The 26,438-nt window shown below is 44.9% G+C and overlaps 2 protein-coding genes and 1 long non-coding RNA gene across 3 annotated transcripts; 1 reads left to right on the top strand and 2 right to left on the bottom strand.

The window, feature by feature from the left end:
* Window positions 1-1,207: 1,207 nt before the first annotated feature.
* On the bottom strand, window positions 1,208-5,412 carry LOC128417686 (uncharacterized). Its single transcript, XR_008331525.1, has 3 exons — window positions 5,333-5,412; window positions 2,118-2,320; window positions 1,208-1,762 (listed from the first exon to the last, which is right to left on the bottom strand). It is a non-coding gene; the product is annotated as an uncharacterized LOC128417686 (long non-coding RNA).
* On the top strand, window positions 5,306-19,443 carry BEST1 (bestrophin 1). The gene is made up of 9 exons (XM_053396679.1): window positions 5,306-5,463; window positions 6,484-6,578; window positions 7,511-7,744; window positions 8,795-8,949; window positions 9,972-10,049; window positions 12,816-12,968; window positions 13,964-14,044; window positions 14,819-14,970; window positions 16,548-19,443. The coding sequence occupies exons 1-9, from the start codon at window positions 5,312-5,314 to the stop codon at window positions 17,755-17,757; spliced, it is 2,310 nt and encodes a 769-aa protein (XP_053252654.1). The 5' UTR covers window positions 5,306-5,311; the 3' UTR covers window positions 17,758-19,443.
* Window positions 19,444-21,006: 1,563 nt separating this feature from the next.
* Window positions 21,007-26,438, bottom strand: FTH1 (ferritin heavy chain 1). The gene is made up of 4 exons (XM_053396518.1): window positions 26,160-26,438; window positions 23,680-23,826; window positions 22,133-22,258; window positions 21,007-21,337 (listed from the first exon to the last, which is right to left on the bottom strand). Exons 1-4 carry the CDS (start codon window positions 26,268-26,270, stop codon window positions 21,173-21,175), a joined length of 549 nt encoding a protein of 182 aa, XP_053252493.1. The 5' UTR covers window positions 26,271-26,438; the 3' UTR covers window positions 21,007-21,172.

The raw sequence follows: 26,438 nt of genomic DNA, 5'->3' as shown, positions 1-26,438 counted from the left end.
TTCCAACCCCACTGCTGAGGCAGAATACCTGGTGCTATAGCATCTCTGAAAAGCAGCCATCCAGGCTCTTTCTTAATATCTCTAGCGAAGAAGAGCCCACCCAACACCTAATTCAAAGCACCCTGGCATCATATAATATAGAATATGCTCTTTCGCTTCACCGAATCCCACAAGAGGAAGCATTACAACTTTCTTTTCTTCTCTTCTTCTTTGGCAATCAGTGCATTCTCTCCTCTGCTTCTAGAAATTTGATTTGGCATGGTTAACCTTCCAGTTTCCTCCCACAGTAAGCAATATAGCAGGGCAGGGGGGCATTCTAGACTAGGAGGGAAAGGGAAAGGCACAGGACTTTCCTATATACTGCTGAAGAATTCACGGGCATTATTTACACAGGCAAGGCTTGGAGTTTTCCATCTTTGGTAAAAATGCACTCCGCATTTGAATTGCATGAGAAAAATTCTACCTGGGTGCGGTGGAGGCGCAAAGGAAGTTGCCATAACAAAACACACACACACAATCAAGGAATATCTTCAAGTGGTTCAAGTATGTGTGTGTGTGTGTGGTCATTTCCTTTATCTTTTCCACATTTGTGGATTTGTTGTGTTGTAAGTTTTGGAGGGTGAGGTGGGGGTGGGGGTAAGCTGTAAGCCTAAATCCCTTCTAATTCCAGGGTCCAATGAAGATTCAAATGCTGGAATAGCCAGGCAAGTTTCTTGGTAATGGCAACTAAGTATGGGTCCTTAGGGTAACGAAGGAAGTGGCTCTGTGCCAGAGAGGAAAGGGATGGGGCCCCCACCCCCACCAGGCTGTTAGTGTGAAGGACAAAGTTGTGTGTGAGCTAGAGGCTAGAAGCAGGCTGGACAGCTGCCTGGACACAGCCATGCTTGATTTCTGCTGGAATCTAATGTGGTTATGGGAGAATGCAGATGACTGTAGATTAGAAAATGAAATTAGCATTGGTGAACATTATCTGACTGGCATGTTTACCACCCATCTAGGAAAGAGGTGAAGGGGGCATTGTTTATGTGGTTATTCTAATATACACAATTTTAAAAGGTCTTCAGCAGCGTTGCTAGCATTGATGACAATTTTTAAAACAAAAGTATCTAGCTGTAAAATTACCAAATAGCAGCCCCAGACTAGACTGGGGGTTTATCTACACTCACTTTTTGTTGAGTGTGGGGTTTTTTGGGGGGGCTGAGCTTTCCCCATGAGAACCTGCTCTTTAAGACTCAGTTGGAGCAAACATCAATTTGGGTTTCCCACAGATTGCTGTTTGCTCCAACTGAACTATAAAGAGTGGGTCTACACAGAGAAACTCTGGAGCAATGGGGAAAAAAGGCGTTTGGACATGGAGTTTTAAGGCACAGACCATGCCTGGAAAGCATTGAGGGAAGGTAAGTGTGGATAAGCCCTGGCATTTTCTTGCTACCAATGCAGTCAGGTGCATAATCATCTTGGGGGAGGGAAGGGTTTGAGAGAGAGAAAGAGGCACAGCAAGACGGACAATGCAGCAGACAATATGCTTATTTGGGGGCTGAGCTATTCTTACAGATAGACTGGCTACCATACAACATTTCTGTGTTATGTATTTGGCATTACATATTGGAATAATCTTCAAGCTGCCTCTGGCAAACACGTGGCTAGGAACACAATAATATAAACACTGGGACCTTGTGAAAGGTTCATCCATCACATTGAGCAACTCCAGGCGATGACATGACTGAGCCAGGAAATCCACATCATCAAGATACTGTTAAACCTACATGGTCAGGGGGAAAAATATTCCATAGAAAACATTTTGTTGTGTTTCTGCCTGCTTGGACAAACTCGTCTAGAGGATAAGTTTGTGCATTTCTGTGAAACATTCATAGTACGTGCAGAAAGTCTCTCCCACCTTTTACTGTACCTTATTTCTGCACCATACTATACAATCATCCCTCCTGCTCACCCCTATCCAAACACAACAGTCCAAACCAAATGTTGTTATTGATGGTTTGTGGGGAAGGCCCTTCTGAGAAGCAACATACTTTGGTGCTCTCTTTAATGTGTAAACTATCTCCTGGGCAGCAGTCCAAACCTGAGTTGTTAGTACTACTGAATAAACTTTTTCTTACATCTCGCCTTTTCTTTTCCCATACTCCAACTTTCGGTTCCTTTAGATGTTCCCCAATTTCCTTCTCCTTATTTTCCAGTGTTGCTTCTTTATTCCTGCTCACTTCTTGCCTCAGTAGGAAAAGTTTTCTATTTGAAGGACTATCATAGAGGAAAGTCTTCTGTTTCAAGGCATCCTTTATTCAACGAACCATCCAATCCAAGTCTGATGTAAAGACAAATAATCTTAAGAAGAGAGAGCAGGGGTCTTGAAGTTGCCCACCTTAGCACATGGGCAGCAGACAGAGCAGGCACAGAGGACATCTGGCCCCAGCCTTCTCCATCATGGGAAGATGCATTCTGTTTCTTTCCAAATTGCACAATGGAACTTCCTGCTTCTCTCCTCTCCCCTGTAGGCCCCTGTGCACCCTCAATATCTGCGCATGATGGTTGGGGGAGCCTCGGGACACTATTTAAAGTATTTGGCTGTGGTTGTCTTAAAATGCCTTGTATATGTGTATCCAATATAATCTGACATCCTTACTTTCTGGAACAAATCGTGTTTGTGACATCAAGGATCCACCCACTGAGATCCTATCACATACTTTTTTCCAACATGGAAAATATGTCCATGCAAGAATGCCTCCTCAATGCCTTCTTTGCCTCAATCTTCTCCGATAAAGAAAACAATGCCCGACCTGAAGAATTTGGAGCAAATGATTCAGCAGAGGAAACACAGCCCAGAATAACTAAGGAGATAGTACAAGAATACTTGGCTAGTTTAGATGTATTCAAGTCTCCAGGGCCAGATGAACTGCATCCAAGAGTATTAAAAGAACTGGCAGATGTGATCTCAGAACCACTGGCAGTCATCTTTGAGAATTCCTGGAGAACAGGCAAAGTCCCGGCAGACTGGAGGAGGGCAAATGTTGTCCCTATTTTCAAAAAGGGGAAAAGAGAGGACCCAAATAATTACCACCCAGTCAGTCTGACATCAATACCAGGGAAGATTCTGGAGCAGATCATTAAGCAAACAGTCTGTGAGCACCTAGAAAGGAATGCTGTGATCACCAATAGTCAGCATGGATTTCTGAAAAAGAAGTCATTTCAGACTAACCTGATCTCGTTTTATTACAAGCCTGGTAGATGAAGGGAACGCAGTGGATGTAGCCTACCTTGATTTCAGCAAGGCATTTGACAAGGTGCCCCATGATATTCTTGTAAAGAAGCTGGTAAAATGCGGTCTTGACTTTGCTACCACTCAGTGGATTTGTAACTGGCTGACTGACCGAACCCAAAGGGTGCTCATCAATGGTTCCTCTTCATCCTGGAGAAGAGTGACTACTGGGGTGCCACAGGGTTCTGTCTTGGGCCCGGTCTTATTCAACATCTTTATCAATGACTTGGATGATGGACTTAAGGGCATCCTGATCAAATTTGCAGATGACACCAAACTGGGAGGGGTGGCTAACACCCCAGAGGACAGGATCACACTTCAAAACGACCTTGACAGATTAGAGAACTGGGCCAAAACAAACAAGATGAATTTTAACAGGGAAAAATGTAAAGTATTGCACTTGGGCAAAAAAAATGAGAGGCACAAATACAAGATGGGTGACACCTGGCTTGAGAGCAGTACATGTGAAAAGGATCTAGGAGTCTTGGTTGACCACAAACTTGACATGAGCCAACAGTGTGACGCGGCAGCTAAAAAAGCCAATGCTATTATGGGCTGCATCAATAGGAGTATAGCATCTAGATCAAGGGAAGTAAAAGTGCCACTGTATTCTGCTCTGGTCAGACCTCACCTGGAGTACTGTGTCCAGTTCTGGGCGCCACAGTTCAAGAAGGACACTGACAAACTGGAACGTGTCCAGAGGAGGGCAACCAAAATGGTCAAAGGCCTGGAAACGATGCCTTATGAGGAACGGCTAAGGGAGCTGGGCATGTTTAGCCTGGAGAAAAGGAGGTTAAGGGGTGATATGATAGCCATGTTCAAATATATAAAAGGGTGTCACATAGAGGAGGGAGAAAGGTTGTTTTCTGCTGCTCCAGAGAAGCGGACACGGAGCAATGGATCCAAACTGCAGGAAAGAAGATTCCACCTAAACATTAGGAAGAACTTCCTGACAGTAAGAGCTGTTCGACAGTGGAATTTGCTGCCAAGGAGTGTGGTGGAGTCTCCTTCTTTGGAGGTCTTTAAGCAGAGGCTTGACAACCATATGTCAGGAGTGCTCTGATGGTGTTTCCTGCTTGGCAGGGGGTTGGACTCGATGGCCCTTGTGGTCTCTTCCAACTCTATGATTCTATGATTCTAAGAAAAAAGCATGCAACAAATGCAGCTTATCATGTACGATGATGGACATTTATTCTGCTGACCTGTATATCCGATCATTGATATATGGTTAGATAGATAGAAACTTTATTTGCATTAGCCACTAGCCATAGCAATCTATATATGGTTTTCACAGTATATTTCCATCAGCATTTGTTGTCAAATTGAGATTGATTCATTGGGGCTATTATTCTAATAATTATCATCAATTTACTAATAGGTTTCTACACAATAGTCTCAAGACCGCGTACATTAAAAACAGTTAAAAATACAAAAAAGCCAATACATTCCAAACAAAACCAAAACCAAACAGAAGGGCCCATTTATCTGGCTGGGAAAGCCTGTCAGAACAAAAATGTCTTCATTTGTTTCCTAAAAGTGGATGCCTGTCATATCTCGATAGGAATTAGCTAAAGTGGTCTTCAGGTTAAGAACAGTTTCAGGTTAAGAACGGACCTCCAGGACAAATTAAGTACGTAACCAGAGGTACCACTGTATTGCACGGAACAGGGGCAGTCACTCAAAAAGCTCTGCTCCGAGTTACTGCAAGGCTACCTTCCCCCTCTCTCACACAAACACAATGAAATTGCATATAGTTTTGCCCAGTGCTTCCTTGCTTCCGTGGGTGTTGGTGTGTAAAAAAGAGGTGCCAGTATTCCTGTGGGTGTCAGCACAAAATGGCTGCCACGGGCAGCAAAAAAAAAAACAGGTGATGGTTCCCTGCCCTGGTAAGAACCTTCACCCACAAAAAGCACTGATTTTATCCAGGTTATCCAATTCCCCAACCTGCCAAAGCTGGTTTTGTCTTTTTACAGGACCCGCTCTCCCGCAATGGGCCTCAACCCCCACCATGTCGTTGTTTCTTTCTTAGCAGGCCTTGTGATGACAGTGACATACACATACCGTGTAGCTGATGCACGCCTGGGCACCTTCTCACAGCTCCTGCTCCGATGGAAAGGGAGCATCTACAAACTCCTCTATTGCGAGTTCTTAATCTTCATCTCTTTCTACTTCGGCATCAGCCTCATCTACAGGTGAGCACCGGCATTTCTTTTAAGCCTGTTGGTTTCTTTAGGGTCTTTCTGCACGCATCATGCAAGCATGTTTTAGATTTGGCACATGACTTCTGCAGGGGAACAATTGGTAGAGGACGGCTCAAATATCTCATTCACTTGTAGCCGATCAGTCTTCCTTTTGAGAGACAGGGAAGGAGGAGCCTGTACTTCAGGGTCTGCCTCCTCCTCCTCCTTTTAACCTGCATTCCATCCAGGAATAACTCTAGAGGGTAAGAAAGGGGATAGTGGGTGTCCCATCAAAAATGCTTCCCGCTATGCTTTCTGTTCCCACATAAGTAGAGACAGAAAAACAACACAGCTTAATATGAACCACAGCAAACTAATTGAAAAAAACAACACAAAACCACAGTAGATTTTGGCCTTCGTTTTGAGCTCATTCTTTGGAAAGGCAGTGGGTGCTTTTAAGGAAAGAATGTTCCCCTCCTCCTCTTCCCAAACTCCCAAACCAACAAACAGGAGTCTGTTGAGCTGTAGGAAGGAGGCAGCTCTCCAGAGAGGAGGCCTGAGGCCGGGCACAGTTGCCTGACTCAACCAAGGAGGCAGCACCCTCAGAAGTCAGCGAAAAATAAAATATTTTTTTATTTATAAAATCTGAACACTTATAAAAACAGACCCAACGGTGAGGGGAGTGTGTTCAATCTTGTACTAGAGCTGTGCAATGGAGGAAACATAGAACCATAAAGAAAAAATTATTCTAAAGATTATATTTCCCCTAGATTTGAGTGTTTGAATGCTCAGAGAAATGTGAGGTTATATAAGCAAAGCATTACATTGCTACATTGAGGGACAAGATCTTACTGCACACAACAAATGAAAACAAAAGTGAATTTGTTGTACGGTATTGTCCAAATAGCAACCAGAGCCCATGATTCTGCAGGAAGCTCTTTTTCTTCCTTTTTGCTTTTCTCAGTACCCATTACTGAGAAATCCCCTTTGTAGTTTTGAAACTGGAAATATTCCCCTGTGCTTCCATTACAGGCTGGTTCTGAATGAGAGCCAAAGGCTGATGTTTGAGAAATTGGCTATGTATTGCAATAGCTATGCCGAACTGATCCCGGTGTCCTTTGTACTAGGTAAGGCATGTAAAAATGGGGAAAGAATAGTGTGAAACCCTTACATTATTTATTTGCTTATTTGTAACATGTATAGCCAGGGCCAGCAAAAACATTTTGGTGCTTGAGGCAGAAAATCCAAAATGGTGCCCCACCCATCCCTAATATCTCTCTATCTGTACCTAGAATGATCAGTGGCAAAGCACTTCAGCTGAGAATCACAGACTCTGTTGTTTCTCAATTATAACAATAGGGAAATATTTTTCTCCCTCTCTCATAACATCCTTTTGAAGCTGAATGTTGGAAAATTTGGAACACACAAAATAAAGTACTTCTTCACAAAGGAGGACATAATTGGGCTATGACAGCTGTTCCTGCCTGGCATGAAATCTGAAGGCTGCTGGAGAATTTCTCACACCCCTTAAGAAACACCAGACAGAAGTTCGCATAAATATGTCTTCTCTGAGAGGCAAGATGGCGCTCTGCCAAGAGTACCATTCTTACTGACAGTTTCATGTCAGGCTTTGACAAAGCATTCTCCCTACTCTGGGCTCATAAGACTATGAGGAGCAGTGTGGTAGTGCCCATTCTGACAGGGTATTGCTAAATGAGAGAAGAGCAGGGCTGAGGGATCTTTCTCACAGGATCAACTGCATATACTGCAGACAAAGATCTCGCAAGCTCAGGTACTACAGCCAGGGTGCTGAGCATATAATGAGCATATAATGAAGCAAACATAATTTGGATTCCAAAGATTTTCAGCTTTCTTCAGTTTTGTGAGACAAAAAATTGAACATGCACAAGTGATGTCTTGTGAAAGCTCAAAATGGAAAAGGTTTGTGGCTCAGAGCTTGTGTGTGTGTCCCAATTTTGCTCAAATTGGATCTGTTCCTGCAGCCCTTTCCTTTTCGTTCCTATCATCCTCACTAACCATCTCTTTGTTTTCACGCTAGGTTTTTATGTCACCTTAGTGGTGTCTCGATGGTGGGGACAGTATGAGAGCATCCCATGGCCTGACCGCATTATGAACCTGGTCTCAAGTAGCGTGGATGGGAAGGACGAGTACGGCCGCCTCCTTCGGCGCACACTCATGCGCTACATCAATCTGCTGGGTGTGCTGATCTTGCGCTCGGTCAGCACTGCTGTCTTCAAGCGATTTCCCAGCATCGAACATATTGTGACAGCAGGTACTATCCATCACAGTGATGACCAACTAAGACAAAATGTGCTTAAAGTGATTCCCATCCTCCGTGCCACAAATGAAGACGTCCAGGGGGACACTTTGTGAGATGCCAAGAGTTGGTTAGAGGAGGGAGGAAGGCAATCTTTCTTGTTAATTACATTTATATCCTGCTTTTTTTTTCCTCCAAGGAAACTAATAGGCAGCGTACAGGGTTATCTACATTGCTTTTTATCCCTACAACAGTCGTGTGAGATAGGTTGGATTGAGAGACAGTGACTGGCCCACGGTGACTCAGTGAGTTTTAGGACTGAGCATTGATTTGAACTTGGGTCTCCCCTTTTCTAGTCTGAGATTTAATCTCCCACACTACACTGGCCCTCAATCTTTGATGCCTTCAGCCTATCAAATCTAAGGGTTCAGAACAACTGGGCAAGTTATAATTGTTATGGGACCCACTCTGAAGCTACCGTTAAGCTCTTCCCACTTCTCCAAGTGGTTAGCAGTTCTAGGAGTACAGCACATATCCAGGTTTGGTTTCCTTTGGAAGGTGGTCATTGGAAGCTTTTGGTGTTTTGTACGGTATTGGCCCGAATTTATGCCACACTTTTTTTCCAAATTCCGACCATGAAAAGTGGTTAAATTTGTGACCTTACAAAAATTGGGTTTTGCGATATCGCTGCTGAAACAGACATATGGTAAAATGGAACAGGTGTGAGTGCCTGTGGAATTTTAAGTGAGCAACTTATATTCGAGTACAGTATTGTCTTTTTTTCCTTTTCCCCCTTGAATTTTAAAGGTGCTGCTTATATTCGGGTACGGCTTATATTTGGGCCAATATGGTAATATCTGTGTTTATTTACAAATATATATTTGAATTTGTGCTGTCTATTGTGTTATTAATTTTTGCTGTTTATTTTTAAGGCGCTTCAATATTTTGAGGTCCCAAAAATTGTTTTTGAGATCAACAGGTTTATTTCCTCTCCAAAATACAACCTGCGTGACAGGATTCCTGTAAACTGTCCTCCTCCTCTCCCCCATCTTCTTGTCTGCATAGGCCTGATGACTCCAGAAGAACACAAGAAGTTTGACAGTTTAAATTCACCCCATAACAAGTTCTGGATCCCCTGTGTGTGGTTCTCGAACCTGGCAGTGAAGGCACGTAATGATGGAAGGATCCGTGACAGTGTGCTCCTGCAAGGCATCTTGAATGTGAGTTCATGATATGCAAGTGGGTGTCAGCCAACCATGCTGTAGTCTCCTGAACAGAGAACATCAGGTCTCTCTCCAGGAAGGAGCAGAGGCAGAATAATTGCTGCAGGCCATCAAGGATGGGATATGATGATAGGCAGCTTAAGACCAGACAGGACAGTGGTATGCGGGGAGCTGCGGACCCAAAACCTTCTGTGTCCCTACTGACAAAATAACAAAACAATATTGCAATTGGCAGTGCTCACTTTGGGCTCAGAAATGGCAAGTCAATAGAAAGGATAAAGCAGGGTCATGTGAGTCTGTGATGTGCTTCAAGGACCACAAGGAGGAACCCCTCGCAAAGAGCGGAAGGATGAGAAAAGGAGGGAGAACTGTTTCACTGGGTGCTTCCACACAGCAGCCGATTTTGACTCAGTGCTGCTCATGAACGCAAGTTTTTCACAGTGTCCACACAATTTCATCCTCGTTAAAACACCACCCCTGTCTCCCCATTTAATCTGGATTTACCAGTTCTGGGTTTATTTCTTTTTAACTTAATGGGTTTTCCATAGAAACAATAAATCCTGATTAAATGGGAAAATACAGTGGGATGGCAATTTGATGAGGACATTGTGAGAGAAACACTCTTAATATTTTTGCATTCTCCCAAGTTTCTTCTTATGTCTACAAAAACAGGACTTTTCGTGTTGCGGCATCTGCCCTCTGGAATGTGCTCCCAGTAATCATCAGACAGGTGCATATAGTACTAGCATTTAAGCATCTCCTCAAAATGCATTTGTTCATCCAGGCTTTCCTTGAGAGGCAATCCAGTTAAGCTGAGTTATTAATCTGATTCATTGATGCATTATTTGTAATTTGATTTTATTTATTATTTCATGTTGTTCACCGCCTCAATATTTTTTAAATGTTTGGCAGTATACAAATATTTGCAAAGAAAGAAATAATAAAGGCAAAATGGGTGGGACGGGACTCTGTGGTGGATCATCTGTACCTTTATCAGTACTTGTCCTTCCCTCCAACAGGAAATGAACACTTTGCGCAGTCAGTGTGGGAGACTCTATGGGTATGATTGGATCAGCATTCCATTGGTCTACACACAGGTGAGAACTGGTATATATTCTCCAGACAAAATTAAATGCGTCTTGGTCCCACTTAAAATCAAGCTAGCTCACTTAACACTCATTTATTTCAATGGGATTTAAAATAATCAGAATTGCTATCAAAATGCAAAGCAAGCTGGAGCAACTCCCGTACAAGGAAGCGTAACAACATTTGGGGCTTTTTAGTTTAGGAAAAAAGGGGTGAGTTGAGGAGAGGGCAGTGGCAGAGCTTCATGCTCTGGCACCGGGGGGGGGGGGGCGGAGAGCAGGCAGGCAGGGACGGGGCTGGTGTGGCACGTGTCCTGGAGGTGTGGCATGTTGCCTGCGGGCGCATGGCACCCAGCGCGGGTGGGGGGGCCAGCTGCGATGGCACCCCACTGGGATTGCGCTGCCGGGGGTGGTGCGCTCCCCCCACACTCCTCTTCCTCCGCCAGTGGGAGAGGGGACATGAATAGAGTGGGTTCCCCCCCCACACACACACACTTTCTTTCTCCTAATATTAGAATATCTGGGGTTATGCAAAAAAGCTAGATGATTGAAGTTTCAGAGCAGACAAAAGGATGTATTTCTTCACACAGTGCACTATGGAATTTGCTCCCACCAGATGTGATGAAGGCCACCGATGTAAGGCAGCTTTGAAGTGGGATATGAAAAATTCATGTAGGATAAGGCTGTCAGTGGCTGCTGGTAGTCATGGTGGCTGTTGCTACTTCCAGGAGCAGAGACAGCATGCTTCACAATACCAGTCAGTAGAAGGCTGTTTCCGCATGCCCTGCTTGTGAGCATGGGCATCTGGTTCACCACTGTGAGAAATGGAAAGCTGGGCTAGATCAGCCTTTGGTCTGACCCAACAGGGCTCTTCTATTATTAGCCTCGGAATACATCCAAAGTCCTCATGTACAAATATGTACCTGCCCTTAAACCCCTTCCCCTTGAATCTCCAAGTGGGAGGGAGGTTACTGGTTTGTGGCTGTTTCCTTTGCTGTCATTTTTGTTGTGTATTTTGTGTTTTTATCTTGTATTCTTTATGTTGTGAACCGCCCTGGAATCTACAGATGAAGGGGGGTATACAAATTTAAGAAAGAAATAAAATTGTTAGTTTTCCCCACCACAACCACAGATATGCATACTGCATGCATGATCTTCTGTAGCCTTCACACCCAATCCTTGCATCACCTTCTCACGTAACCTTTGTTTATGAATCCCATACACACAACTCTAGTGTGCCAGACGTTGTATGTTCAAGTCACAACGTCTTATGCGGTTGCAGTCAAACACATAGCACATAATAACTCCCCATACAATGACAGGGAATTTTCAAGACCAATGAGTTTGGGTCCTTATTTTCTCTGAGTACATGCTCTTTTTCTCCTTGAGCATATCAAAACTTGCCTTACTAGCTCACTCCCATCCACTGAATCATGTTTTTGCCTGAGCCCTACAAACACAGCTTCGCAGCTCTTGGCATGCTGTTCCTGCCCTCTGTGCAAAAGGAAGGCTGTTATCTACATTAGACACCAGGCATGTTAACTGCTCACCACCGCCCAAACTGCAGCCTCGGGGTAGACGTTATGGTGCCAGCTTCCTCGCATGTCTTATGCAACCCTGTTGCTTAAATAGCGCACTCTGCCAGACTCTGTTGTGCCGAGAAAAAGGATTTCAGGTTAATGGAAGGTATATATCGAACCCTGCAAGCCAGGATGAAAGGCAGATAAAGGTCAAGGCTGTACATGGACAGTCTATTTCCATGAATTAGTTGTTTTCTGCATAGCCATAGGAACTTAAATAATGACAGGTGGCATTCTGAGACAGATTTTGGTTTGCAAATGATGTAGAAATGATATGGGACATTAACCATGGTGCCTTTAGAGGCCCCATATATTGGAAAGATCAAATAGAGAATTGTAAAACTCAAAAAAGCTGAAGAATTAGTAGAGAATTTAGAGCCAGAGTAGTTCTTTTGAGCAGTGGCGTGGCGTGGGGGGTGCAGGGGGTGCCGGCCGCACCAGGCGCAACATCTGGGGGTTAGGGTTAGGGGGCGCAAATCCACGGGTTAGGGGGCGCAAATCCATGGGTTAGGGGGCGCAAATTACTTGCCTTGCCCCGGGTGCTGACAACCCACACTACGCCACTCCTTTTGAGGCAAAAGGGATGAGGAAGTGAGACAATAACTGAGTTCTTCAAAATCTTTGGGGCTTTCCAGACAAAGGTCCTTTTTCATGGAAATATAACCATGCTTTCACCTAGTGCTTTTTCTAATACTAGCCACATTTTAAAAATCCCCATAGATCTTCCTAGTGTGGAAGCAAATGGGCCTGAACTTGATGCAAGAAGATAACATGGGTTGTTTTTTTGTATTGAAACTGTACGAGGGATTCACTCAAGTACTGGAAGATGTGGAAGAAGAAAAAAAGGAATGAAAAGAACCAATGGAAGGGGTTTAGAACGGTGGTGCTTACCCATGTGGTAGGCAGGTGGGTGAGGGGCAGGTGATGTGTCTTGCAGCAGTCTCATATGCATTTCAGACCCCATGGGTACATGTGGCATCAGTGAAACCACAGCAAAAGAGACAGAACATAGTTGTGCTTGTGGAGGGTGAGAAGCTTGTTTTCTTGGGTTAATGACTTTAGTCTGGGTCATAATGATACTACCCCTGCAGAAGCACTTCCTTTTGTGAACCATAGCTTAGCAATGGCTGTGCAACTCCCACCCCAATAAGTCACGGCGTCTTAAAAGGCCCTAACACACTGTGTCTCTTTCTCCAAGGTGGTCACAGTGGCTGTTTACAGCTTTTTCCTGGCTTGTTTAATTGGTCGACAGTTCCTGGACCCTGCAAAGGAGTATCCTGGCCACGAGATGGATCTCTTTGTGCCCATCTTCACCTTCCTGCAGTTTTTCTTCTATGCTGGCTGGCTAAAGGTCAGTTCAAAGGAGAGAGTGTGAATTCCCCCAGAAACTTCTGCCCATCAGGATAGAACTTCTGAAGTTCTTTTTTGAGTAGCCGAGATACACCCTGAGGCCACCTTAGACAGAGGCAAATCCAGGCTTTATAGAGTGGCCAAAAGTCCATGTGATGGCAGCAGACCTAGATCTTCAAACATAGGTCTGCCCATTCATGGGTAACTGGAAGATGGTGGGTGATTTAAAGGACCAAAGGGGCATGCAAGTGCGAGGTGCTGTGCCTTCTGTTCCAGCCACCACCTCTGCAGTCCATCCCATCAAGAGGTTTTCTTTCTAGTGAGCTAGCTTAAAAAATATATTATTAAGCTGCTGGAGCTGGCAAGGTCTTCTTCAAATGCAAATTGTATTGGTAAGGCAGTGCATAGCAAGCAAATGCATCAACATCTGACTTTCTTTTTGTCATTTTTTTACAAAGTGACAGATCCTTTTGGTCTGTTAACCTTGCCTTTTAATCCTGCTGACTGGACAAGATAATATTGTCTTAAATATAATAGTGAAGCCCAATCTGGGCTTTAAAACAATCTGGACCATCCTAGGTTCCACAACTAAGGAGCTATTTTCATTTCATTTCATTTAAAAGCAGTTCTAAACAGCATAATATGTAACAATCTCTAACCAGTATGTAAGAGTACAAAACAAAAGCAATGAAACATTATCGTAAAGCTAAAAATACAACATAGAAACCAGTAAAACAGCATTATGAAAACATAAACAGGATTTCAGCAATAACAGACCAACCTTCTGAGTCAAGGAAAGCCTAGGCTAACAGGTATGGATGGTATTCAACTAAGTTTTACTTGACTTAGTCATGTCCATTAATTTCAGTGGGCGTACTCTGAGTAAAACTTCGTTAACTACCAATCTATGTTTTTACAAGACATCTGAACCAACTGATGGATGAAATTCCATGTCCAGTGCTGATCAGCAATGCTTTCATTGCACACATTTCACAGGTAGCTGAACAGCTCATTAATCCATTTGGGGAGGATGACGACGACTTTGAAACCAACTGGCTCATTGATAGGAATCTCCAGGTGAGTTTGAGGCCTGGCTATTACAGCACTCAGAGAAGGCCTTTCTTACACTTCCCACAGGGCAGCTCTTTCCCCCTTGAGGCTCAACACTCCTTCTCAGCGATTCATTAGACATCCAGCATTCAATAAGATGAAATCATGGCTCTGAGAAAAAGCTTCATATAGCATTAGCAGGTCTCTGAGCCAAGCATGACTTTCTTGGTGTGTGGCTTTGTTATCAGAAGACCTAGTGTGCTTCTAAGTTAACGTATGACATTTCAAGATGTTTCTATATCAAAATTTGGAAGGAGGCTTCCCATACTCGCCCCTCCTTGAGCTTTCACTCTTTACTGCACTTTGATCATTTGCCTGCTACTCATGATCTCATGCTGCTTCCTGTACATCAAAGGCAGCTCATAATCAACCTTTCCTCCTAGGCAGGCCTGCACAACTTGTGGTCCACCAAGCTGAGCATAGCCCCACTCAGCCATGTGCTGAGCCTACTACAGACGCCATAAACCTCCACCTTTTTTTTTGTCTGCCTGGGACTCGCCCACTCAGAAAAGGAGAGGGTTATCAAGACTCCAGCAAGCCACAATAACATAGTTATCTTAGTGAGCTGCTCTATTATCATAAGCTCTCCAGCACTCTCAACTGAACACAGTTAAATTGCAACCACCCCAAATTATTAGAAATGGATGTTTTCTCAGAAATGGAAGAATAAGAGCAAACGCATTCACAGTGCCATTGAGTTTTGACCCCATTGTGCCTGGCACGTATGTCTTGTCTACGCAGGTCTCCCTTATGGCAGTGGATGAAATGCACCAGGACCTGCCCACTCTGCAGAAGGACCCATATTGGAACGAACCAGACCCACAGCCACCCTACACAGCAGCAACTGCGGATTATAAGCGGACATCTTTCCTGGGCTCGACCTTTGACATCAGGCAAGTGAAGCTACCTAAAGCAACCCTTTCCTGACCCAGGAGATGAAGTAGGCGTTTGCCTATGGAAGCTCATGGCATTATACACGTGTTTGTCGTTATAGTTCCACAAGAGTTTTGAGAATTACTAGCAGAAAACCCAAGGAGGAGATAAAATAACATGTTGCAGTGGGGAGTGCTCCTGTTCAGGGTTCCAGCCAGCCCGCCATGCCCTCTTCCTGCACACAAAGTAATAAACCAGAAGAGGACAGTATTCAACAGAACGTATTAAAAAAAAACTTAAAACATTTTGTACTTCCGCAAGCCTGCTCTTGTGCATGGATGATGCCATTTGGGCTACGTAAGGAGAATGAGTTTGCAGTTAGCATATAATTTGACATTCCTCCAATGCTCACGCCACTCTTTTTACATCAGCTTCTACCAGAACGTGTCATTTGGCTGTTTTGAGGTGCTGTGGAGCTTGTTTTTGCTGTTGCTATGGCTCCAAGCAGAACCTCAGTCATCCAAACCACAAATAGCCAAATTCTTTGTGATATGTTGCCAAGACTCACCTCTTTAGCTCTGCCACACCTCACCTTGTGGCCTGCAGGTAATCAAGTGAATACCACCGGCCAAAGTAATCAAGGCGCAGACTGCCAAATAAGCTGTTTATGAACATCTTCGTCCTCTGAGGTGTTTGAATAAATAGGACTGTGCTATATGTCATGTCTGAGCAACTTGTCTCATAGGTCAGCTTCTCCTGGTGCAGGATTTTCATATTTTTGTTTTGTAAGCACACAAAGAGCCGGCCCTATCATTGGGCAGAGTGAGGCAGCCACCCCAGGCAGCTGATTTTAGATATCATAAGAAGGCAGCAAATTGTTAGTGATTTATTATTGTGGGGTTTTTTTAACTGCCAAGGAGTGGGGAGAGCTGCTTGTGGAATTTTTTTTGCCTCAGGTGCCAAACTAACTTGATCAGCTTTGGATATTGCACCCCTTGACGAGGAGGAATTTTGCAGCAAAATGTCTTGGGCCAAACCTGGAAGTAACAAACAAGCATGAGTAGACATGCTAGTACAAACACAGAAGTATTCCTACTGGGCACAAGAATCATTGACTGGCATGGTCAAGCACCTACCAAGTCCCATACGTCAATAGTTGAGAGCCCCCTGGTCCCACCCCTTCTCCTCTTCCTTGCTGCTGCTGCCCACTTGCTCACCTCTTCTCTCTCTCTCTCTCTCTCTCTCTCTCTCTCTCTCTCTGGCCCACAATGGGGGTGAGCAAGTGAAGAGCCATGTTAGTGAGGAGCAGCAATCTGTGCCACATTTGCTTGCTCACTGGTTCTTCTCTGCCTGGTGAACACTGAACAGGTGGCAGCAATAGTCAGGGGAAGCAGCAGCAACAGGGGCTGGAAGTGGGACCCCTGACATAAGTTGGAGAGAAGTGGTAAAGGGGCACTGAGGCTGTTTTCTCTCCAAGGGCTCTCCAGAACATGGAGATGGCACTGTTCAGAGTGCACCCAACATAGGAGTTTAGAGCCACCCTACATGTTCTAATCTCTCCAGTCACTGTGTGCAACTGCCTATTTCCCTTCTCCAGCATGCAGAAAGAAGAGATGGAATTCCAACCCCTGGAACAGATTAAAGAGAACGAGGAAGCAAACCACTCCACCCCATTGCTGGGCCACATCAGCCGCTTCCTGAACGTCCAGTCCCCCACCTTCCCCAGGTCGTCCAGAATGAACCTGATGCGCCGGAGGAATGACAGTGTGCCTTCTTCCCCTTATTACGCATACCCAGATGTGGGCAAACCCGGCAGCCCAACCAGTATCAACCAGCAAAGGGGAGACTGCTCCCCGGCAAGCTTCAGCTCCCAGGACCAATGGGACAAGGCGGCCAGCAAGCTGAGAGAATTTGACGCCTTCATGTCCACTCCGTTCTACGAGAGGCCTGGCTTCTACAGCGCCCCACAGACACCCATCAGCTCCATCCCCATGATCTTCCCATCCAGACGTCAAGGCCGCAAGAAGCCGCCTGCTCTCTCCAGCATCGCCGCCTGCTCCTCTTCTTTGAGGGACAACTCCACCAGCCAATCCCCTGGCAGAGCCAGCGACATGGACAGAAGTGAGAACTCTCTTGGATCGGGAACTAGAGAAACTTTTGTTTGGCCAACGGAGAAAGGCCAGGCTGCAGACTCCTTGGCAGTGACCATTGAAGAGGTGGCAAAAAACTTGACCAATGGATCGAAGGAGATTGCCCCTTTGGGAAGCCCAGGAGGGCCTCTGTCCTCAGCGAGCTCGGCAAGTCCCAAGTTTCCTTTCTTTGCGGAGTCCCCAGATCCTGAGATGCAGGCGAACGTCAAGGGTCTGAAAGGCCACCGGCAGCCCTGGTTTACACCAGACCGCTCAGCAACTCCAAACCCAGACTACCCCACCTACCTCCACTCCTATGGTATCAAGACCCCTAGCAGCAATGGCCCTCCCACCTGCTTTCCCTTCACGCCCTTGACATCCCCAGTGCTTGAGAGATCCCGTCTGGGCAAAGCAAACGCTGCTGTTGGCTCTGCCTCGGAGGCTTCTCCTGGAGGCATGGAGCAGGATTCGCCAACAGTGCCGGGGGCTGCCAGAGATGCAGGAAGTGGAGTCACCAACACTTATCATACCAAGGATCAGAGAAAGGCAGCCAGCTCTTCTCCCAATGACTCGGGCATCTCCCTAGCAGAAGGAGACTTTGTCGGGTTAATGGAAGTGATCATGGAAACCAGCGAGAGCACAGCTGATGAAGGGAAGGAGGCAGAGATAACTAAATGAAATGGGCTCACAGATGCATTTCATCTAGGATGGCATGGTTTTTTAAAAAATGAAGCTTCATGGGTGCGCAGCCTCTTAAGAGACACCAGAATCACATACAATGAGCTACAGAAGAGCTGAGAAGGTACAAACATTGGGTTGAACAGATCACACCATAGATAATGCATAGGCTTTTGCTTACATGCTGGTTAAGAGTCATTCAGGGCACTTGAGCACCACACGATTATGAAACCAGTTCTCATTCCAGCAAGCCAAGGAGAGTGTGGGAGTCCCAGAAATATCCCAGTTGCTCCCAAAGCACAATCCCATCCTTGAGCGGAGGATCAACAAGCATCAGAAAGCAGTACTAATTGGTCAGTCCCACCATTGCAAGGAAGAGGCCCACCCAATGTTCTGAGACAATATAGTGATATAATCTTTTTGAGAATGAGAGTGAAGTTTGCTTCCACTTCTAACACTGCAGAAAAAAAGGTGTCAGGTCTCAAAAATTTGGGGAGCGTACACACAACAGCACTTATGGATAGAAAGATTAAGGCTGTGGTTAAAAACCACTTGCTTGATAAGCATAAAGAGTTTTTTGCTGGCTGTCTAAGTCAACTGTAGGACAGATAATGAAGAAGCAGTTTTGCTGAGTGGCCATAGCATACAGAGCACCGTCATTTGCGCTATATCCCTTTACTAAACACACATTAGCAATAGACAGCATCACAGCTTTTATTTGCCTACAATCTATTTCTAAAAAGCAGGTGACAAGTCAACTGAAGAAAAAGTTTCAGTTCCTTGTAGCTTTTAATAGCACGAACAGAAAGCACAGCTAGACAATGCCCCTGTTAAATTACAGAGAGTTGGATGTTTTGATCTGGCTATGTTTTAACACAGGATCTTGAGCCATTTACAGGTACAATAAACGGCTCCTGTCAGGATACAGCAATTGCTGTAGCAACATTCACGGGGGCAGGAAGAGAATCGCTTACAATTTTGGGTGTCAGCATTTGCAGAATATCATGCTCACTAAACTGGAAACCTTCAAAAACACCTACACTTCTTAGGGTATCAAATGAGAACCACCTCCACTTTTTATTTTCTGCTACTGCTCTGCCATTTTGGCCTAGCACACCACAAAGCACAGGAAACCCATTTGGGGCCATTGTTGAAAGTTCCAAAGAAGAAATCCCTTCATTGGATCTAATCCATTGATTTTGGCATCCGTCTGTCTCGGTAGACGGTAGGAGAGTACGCCTTCGAGGGTGAAGTCAAATGGTTGGAGTTGTAACACCTGCTGTGGTTGCAGAGACTGATAATGGAAGGGACATGTTTTGTTGCAGCTGGGGCAGATGAAGGCATCCGGTTTAGTTACTTACAGGTGCACCATGGGGTTTCTTTCTGCACTTCTCCCAGCAGTCATTCATCCTCTCGTAGACACACAATCTAATCCAGATAGGGAAACTGTGGTTTTCCAGATTAAGAGTCTCATGCTGTACCGACTGCTCATGAGTCACAGCCAAGATGGCCAGTGGTCAGACATGACTGCAGCCCAACATCTGGAGGGCCCCAGGTTCCTCATCCCTGATTTAATCTGTTCTCTAAGGAAGATTAACCTTTTTTCCAGTTTACAGGAGGAATTAAGATGGGTCAGAAACATACCAACTGTAAAAGCAGTTATTAGTAAAGCAACAGACTTCCAAAGAGTGTAATTTCTTTCCATTAAGGGTGGAGAGGCTTCAGGCATGCTTTAGGTATAAGCAAGGCTGCCTACATTCCACACAAGACAACCTGACATCAGCTATCATTAAAGGAAAGAGGGGAAAAACCAAGTTTCTAAACCTTTTGGATAGGAACCTCTCCCAAATATTGTACCGAGGACACAAGATTAAGACAGAAAATCCCAAGCTGGGTTCTGTCGTGGACATGAATCAAACTTCCCCCCATAACTAGCACAAGTTGTTAACTGTTTCCCTCCAGATATGTTTAACTACACCTGAATCACTCTTAACCTTTGACATGAGTCTAGAATTTAACAACTCAGAGCTGCCCCTCAGAGGTATGGAGCGCATGAAACAAATGGGAAAATTACTCTGGAATGAACCATTGTTTCAAAAATTCATTGTGGAAAGGTACATTTCATGGCAGCTATCAATCCTTTACCCAGAACTGCTCCAAAGAGAAAGTTAAGATCCAAACTAATTCATTAGCTGTGACATGATTTCAAAGGATCTTAGGACAGTGGCTAGAGCAGATCTTGTGTATCTCTATATAGTTTATTGGAGTGCCTTAAACAGTTTATAGATCCTAAAGCATGAGTTCACATCCTTCACTGAACTTACTGGAAAAGGAATGGGCTTGAAAATGGCTTGACAGCAGCAGCTCACATCCAAATGGAGTTGTGTGGCAATTCTGTACCAGAGACATTCATTTATGTATGCATATGCATATTCTGAGTGCTAAGGCCCAGAAATACCATACTAACAATATCCGCAGTGGGGTCTTATCCCACCCTTCCTTAGCATTCCCAACCATCTTCATTATAAGGTGGCAGAGTAGCATTTCATGTAGTGATTAACTTGCCAAGCCTCACTAAAGAATCAATTTTTAGAAAATAATTTACCCAGACATGTCGCCAGGTTCATAGTTCAACACTCCTCCATGAACTTTAAAAACAAACAAACAAAACATCCCACTTGTTAAAACTGACCCTGCCCCCTTATGAAAACGTAGCTCATTTCCACAATAGCATGACTTTGAAAGATTTAAGCTACATGTATAATTTCTCTGATGTAGAGGTCACATTTAAGTGCTTTTATATAGAAGACACAGGATGAGAGTCCAGCACAGAGAACAGAACGTTCAAGAAGTCTGAAAACATGCACAGCATGTCTACTCAGAAGTACCACTGAGTTAAATGGAGCATACTCTTCACATATTTCTGTATCCCATTCCTGTATCCCAAGGGGTTGGGCTAGATGACCCTTGGGGTTTTCAAACTTTACAATTTTATGAGAGCATATAGGATTGCAGGGTTGAACAAGTCCCAGTGTGGGCAATGGAGCGATGTTTAGAAGTTTAAGCCCCTCCGCCTCACTTAAAAGGCCAGTGGGATAAATGTGAAGGCCTTGTGGTGGAGTTTGGGGGCGAGAACTGGGTGGCATTCCTAAAAAGGAAGGTATAAAAGATTTATTAAGTTTGGAAGAAACCCTGCTCTCACAACTCTGCCAACACTTGATCTATATACATACTATAGGACAACTGAAATTTAGTGGAACCAAATCACTTTTATTGGGCATTTGAGTTGCAACACAAAAAGAACAATAGATGGTTTTATACAGTTATGGACAATAGTATGGATAAACAAAAAACAAACAAACATGCACAGCTGAGTAAGAAGGTAAGAGTCCCTGCTGAAGCATTCACGGGAGGTTTAGTTTTCACTGTCACTTTCTCCCAGGGTGTGCTTGTCAAAGAGATACTCTGCCATTCCAGATTTTGGTGCCCCCATCTTGCGCAAGTTGGTCACATGGTCACCCAGTTCTTTGATGGATTTGACTTGCTCATCCAAGTAGTGGGTCTCAATGAAGTCGCATAACTGGAAAATAAAACAATGTATTAGGCACACCACACTATCGATCCTGCCAGCAAAGCAAAACAGTCTTCAAAACTATCATCAAGAAGTCAAGGTTTCCTGATGAAACCATGAGCAAAGTCAGCAGTCAAGGTACTGCCAGTAGTTAAAGCCTGGTTTGACCTTAAAATGCAGCTCTGCCTTCAGATTCTCTTTGAACAGATGTAGCACACAAGTAGCGTGTGGGGTTTTTGTTTTTACGAACTCCCATTAAAGGACAGCAGCTCAAGAATTAGAGCACGATCTACTACTTGATCCAGGCAGGGATGTACTCCATGCTAAAAATGAAAAATCTGTATCAATGAAGACCAAATTCTGTTGCATGTATAGACTATGCAGATTTTGCAATCTGTCCTGCAGTTTTTGCTAGCTACTAAAGAAGTAAGGACTCTAAGCCCCACCCAAGCGTCTAAAACAAAAGAAAACTATCTGAAAGCTTCTCACTTCTACAATATTAGTATGCAGTGCAAACATATACCTGGAAGTGTGTGGGCAGGCATAAAGGCTAGAAATGGTCTCTTTAAATAAAAATGGCAAAAAATCTCATGGTGTCGAGTTCTCTACCCACACGAACACATTCTGTAGTCCCACAGCTTCTCTGAACACACAGTTCCACCTACCAGCGTGGAATTCCAATTCAGCCCAGTTCTTTTACTGTTTCAAATTTCATTTACTTCTTGCTTTTTTTCAATCGCAGCAAGTATTTGAGCATATCATTTACAAAGACAAACATGCTATTTCCATTAATTTCCAACTTACATGGGGGTCATTTTTGTCAGTTGCCAGCTTGTGCAGTTCCAAAAGTGACTGGTTCACATTCTTTTCCAAGTGCAAAGCGCACTCCATTGCTGTCAATCCACTCTCCCAGTCATCACGATCTGGTTTCTATTAAAAGCAAAGGAAACCACTCTCAAAGCTGAACCACTGGAATAACAAGGATTATTAGTACAGCATACACCTATCAGAATAACTGGCAGGTATTTACAGGACAAATTTAGGGCCCTTTATCTATGAATACACTTTAAATACTTCATTACAGGGCATGTTCCAGTGCAAAATGTGTCTATTGCAACGTCCTCCAGCTCCTGAAACTGTAACTGGCTGCTTCTAACCTGGCTCCAGGCACTGCCAGATTCCATCTACCTCTCCTCTCATCCCTAATAGCAAGGAAAGAGCAACAAAAACTACAGCAGCTAGCTAAGCACGCCCATAAACACCCAAATGCTCTGAAAGAGCCAAGTGGCGATTTAAACTGCTCTTGATCACACTTCAAGTTACTTGTGATCAGACTTTCCCCTTACTTCCCCTGCCCCCCCGGTCAATATTTTTTCCTTTGACACAAGCCACTTGCTTCATCACTGAATACTGAAGTTATTTATCTGCAGATTAGAGCTGTTCCCTGTTTATTACATAATCACCAGAAGATTGGTTGATGTTGCAGTTTCCATGGCAACTACATTCTCAAGCTGCATTTTCACTGCAGAACGAAGGGCATGTTCCATTTTGCACATATCTTTCAGCCAAGCACTAGTAACTCAAGACACCTCAAGCCACTTTAAGCTTGAAGGAACTCTTTCCTCATCAGCTTGGCCAGCAAGACCACCTGCAAGTTGCAAAGAACTGTAGGAAATCCTAGGTAGCTAACACTTCATAGTGTTCAGGCTAGGCCTGATGGGACCCACTTTTGGCCTGTGTGAACTGACCTTAACTTTCCTTTTTCATGCAGAGGTGGTAAAGCTGTATTTCAGAAAAGCTGGCCCTACAGTTAGAATTTATCAGAGAAGCCACCACAATAACCTCCCTATGGCTCCTTGTCACACAGTCTGAAAACCAATACTTCAAAGCAAGACGTGATCAGCAACTACACGTAGTCCTGCAGTTTATCTACTGCCGGACTGTACCACTTCAGATTGGTCATGGGGAGGGAATCCAGTTTTGAATCACCCTCATAACTCCATGCATAATTAAAATGTGAATGTTGGTGAGGGTGTTCTAGTTTCAAATTACCCCCAAGTAGTTTTGTACAGGCAGCAAGGAGTTTGTTTTACACAAAGGGATATTTCCCCTTCCTCAACCCCACCCTGGTGTACAGGTATAATCTAGCAATGCTACATCCTATGAGGCCCGTTATTCATGAACTCTTCTTAAGCAGATTTAGCTTCTGTATCCTCTAAACTAGATGTTGATTTTGCATCTAATGATACATTCAGTCTTTGGAAAGTACATTTTAGTTCTTTTCATAATTTTAACCTTGATCCCAGTCCAGGAAGCAACAGTGCTGTATTTACCACACTTTTACAACTCACTTTGATGTCCTGCAAGAAGATGCGGCCGCCTCTCTGGTTCTGCAACTTCATAAGTTTCTCTGCATGCTCACGCTCCTCGTGGGACTGGTGAAGGAAGTACTTGGCAAAGTTCTTCAGGGCCACATCATCACGGTCAAAATAGTAGGACTGAAAATAAAGTTCAGATTCATTAATTAGAATCAGGGGACCATGTATTTCAACCATCAGTGTTCATATCACTTGACATATGCAGGTGGGAACTTGCTGCTACTGGTTGGCAAATTTATTTTCCTACATGGCAGTTCTTGAAACTACTGATCAACAAATCTATCAAACTTGGCCACATTAAAGGTTTCCATTACTGTATTACTTGTTTCTGGTATACCACACATAGGCTCAAGGGTCTAGAAGCACTGGAGCTCCAGCCTCAGTCAAGCCACAACAAACTAAAGTGACCTCAATGTGGAAAATCTAGTTGACTTTATTATTTAGCAGTAGTGGTGAAAAACTGGCCCTTAACAGCACAATGGTGCTTACTGAACACTTAAAATGATTAACGTGGTCTAGGAGTAGGAAAATAACTATCAAAGTGACAATTATTGATAAGGCTAGTTATGAAATAAATCATGACATTCCAAAGCAGGATCGGAAACCTGTGGCTTCTTTGAGACCATGTTGTCTCAAGAATCCAGCCCTGTATAGTCAGTTTTGACGGTCCAAGTCTAATCCCTCTAATACACTTGTAAAACATAGTCCAGGTGAATAAATTAGTTTTAACAGGACTGTGGAAGCTCCAACAGCAACTTTATAGGTTCTAACTTGCTCAATTGTGTAATTTAGTTGTTTAAAGCACTACTATTCATTTGCTTACAAGCTAGTTGTATGTTCCGTTCTACTTTCCAACTAACGCTGATAAAAGCTCTAGGGTTGAAGGAGTCATCCTAGTCCTTTAGTGGAGTTTGTAATATGGCAGCCTGCTTTAATTAATGCAAATTGAACCGTTAATGCAAGTTGAAATAGGCAGGCCAATCTGTTATTTGCTTATTAGATGCTGCCAGACAAATAATAAAGCTTGTTTTACTATACCAAGCAACAAGCAGTAGATTGCTCACACGTGGTCCGCTTATCAAAGTTCACAGCACATTACAGTACATTCTAGCACTCAAAACAGTGGGCATCAAGTGAAAGGCAAACATTTTCAAGGTAGGGTCGGAGAAATGGCTTGTAACTACACCTACACCCAAAATGACATACTGTTTTAAGGTTCATTGAAGATTCTTGGCGTTAACAAGCCCATGAGTCCCACCCACCGGCCCTCCTCCTGGCAAGTTTAAGATAGACATCTTGAAGTCCTACTGTTCTCCACGTTCACACAGGCTAGTACAAACATTACAGTGGAAGCCTGTTTATACCAAGCGCGTATCTGGAAGGACTGGTTAAAGATTAACTTTTAAAATGCAATCCCCTTTTATTCAGAGGCAAGCATACAACCAACTACTTATTTGTGAGTCCACCCCATGTTGCCTCCTACCAGGGCTGTGTCAAAAGGTGCCCCCCCCAGCTGCTTTCTGCCCTCCTCGCCGGTCCCGGCAGCAAAGTGCCCAGATGTTTGCCAAACCCCAGCGGGCCCGACTGGCCAACAGGGCCGCTCCCCCCCCCCCGCCAGTCCGCCAGTGGCGCAGAAGTTGCATTGACCTTTAAGCCGAGCACGGAGCATCACGGAAGGCCCCGCTGGGCGCGAGGCAGGGCGCACTGCGATGCGCTTCTCGTTCCCGCCGCAGGTGCGCGCAGCAAAACTGCCGCTCGGCAGGAACGGAGAACCAAGAAAACCGCTACAGCTCAGCGGGAGCGGATCAAACCTCCCGTCTCAACACTGGGATCCCAGCAGCGGCCAAACAAACAGCATAGAAATGCAAGCTTCAAGGATTTTTTTTTTTTATGGCGGTTCTTCGACTCCCGAGCCGATTCACGCTCGGAACGCGTTGCGCAAGAGGCTGGCTGCTCCAAGGGGAGGAAAAAAGGAGGCGGAACGGAGCGCCTTGCGGCTCCTCGGAAAAAAACAAACCACCAGATTTATTACGACATGAGTAGCGAAGTAGCCCGCGGCTGAAAAAAACCTGTTGGGCCTTTTAAGGCGTCACAAGACGTTGTCGTTTTATGCTCCAACGGGCAGAGGGCAAGCCTCTCTGCACCGTCTGCAGAAGGGCAGCGGAGCGGCTCGAAGGGCGCAGCGATCTCCTCGGGAAAGGAAACCGCTCGGTTGTTTACAGGGAGGAATCCCGAAGGGATCCGCCTGCAGGAGCACGCAGGCCTCGCTCGCCCTCCAAGGACAAGGCACGGCTAGTAAACAGAGACGGAGGCGGCGCCCCCGGGGAAGGGAGGGAGCTCCAGTCACCGCCGCCGCCGCTTCCATTTCCTTCGCCCCCGCCTCCAGCAGGGCACCATTCCCTGCTCCAGTTCAGGACCCCCCCCGCCCGCCTCCTGCCCAGGTCGGAGCTCACCATGCTGAGATACACGTAGGAGGCGTAGAGCTCCAGGTTGATCTGCCGGTTGATGGCGGCTTCGCAGTCCTGGTGGTAGTTCTGGCGCACCTGGGAGGGAGACGAAGCCATGGCAGCGCGGCTGTAGGTGGTGCAGCTGGGTCGGGCAGGCGGAGGCGCGGAGGTCGGGTGGGCCCGAGCAGGGGTGGGTTCCGTCCAATCACTGTTGAAGCAGGAACCTCCTCGGCCGGGTCTGGTGGAACGTTCTAAAGCCCTGCGCCTTACGTAGCTGCCGTATAT

This window comes from Podarcis raffonei, chromosome 1 (genome assembly GCF_027172205.1).
Source record: "Podarcis raffonei isolate rPodRaf1 chromosome 1, rPodRaf1.pri, whole genome shotgun sequence".
NCBI classification, from domain to species: Eukaryota; Metazoa; Chordata; class Lepidosauria; order Squamata; family Lacertidae; genus Podarcis; species Podarcis raffonei.
This window is presented reverse-complemented; position numbering and strand designations above follow the sequence as displayed.

Bases quoted from the DNA above. Each gene is read 5' to 3' on its own strand.
- BEST1 (XM_053396679.1), top strand. From the start codon at position 5,312: ATGACAGTGACATACACATACCGTGTAGCTGATGCACGCCTGGGCACC. The intron at 7,745-8,794 runs GTACTATCCATC...TTGTCTGCATAG, and splicing joins CGAACATATTGTGACAGCAG to GCCTGATGACTCCAGAAGAA. The intron at 8,950-9,971 runs GTGAGTTCATGA...TCCCTCCAACAG, and splicing joins TCCTGCAAGGCATCTTGAAT to GAAATGAACACTTTGCGCAG.
- FTH1 (XM_053396518.1), bottom strand. From the start codon at position 26,270: ATGGCTTCGTCTCCCTCCCAGGTGCGCCAGAACTACCACCAGGACTGC. The intron at 23,827-26,159 runs GTGAGCTCCGAC...CTTTATTTTCAG, and splicing joins CCTACGTGTATCTCAGCATG to TCCTACTATTTTGACCGTGA. The intron at 21,338-22,132 runs GTAAGTTGGAAA...TTTATTTTCCAG, and splicing joins CTGACAAAAATGACCCCCAT to TTATGCGACTTCATTGAGAC.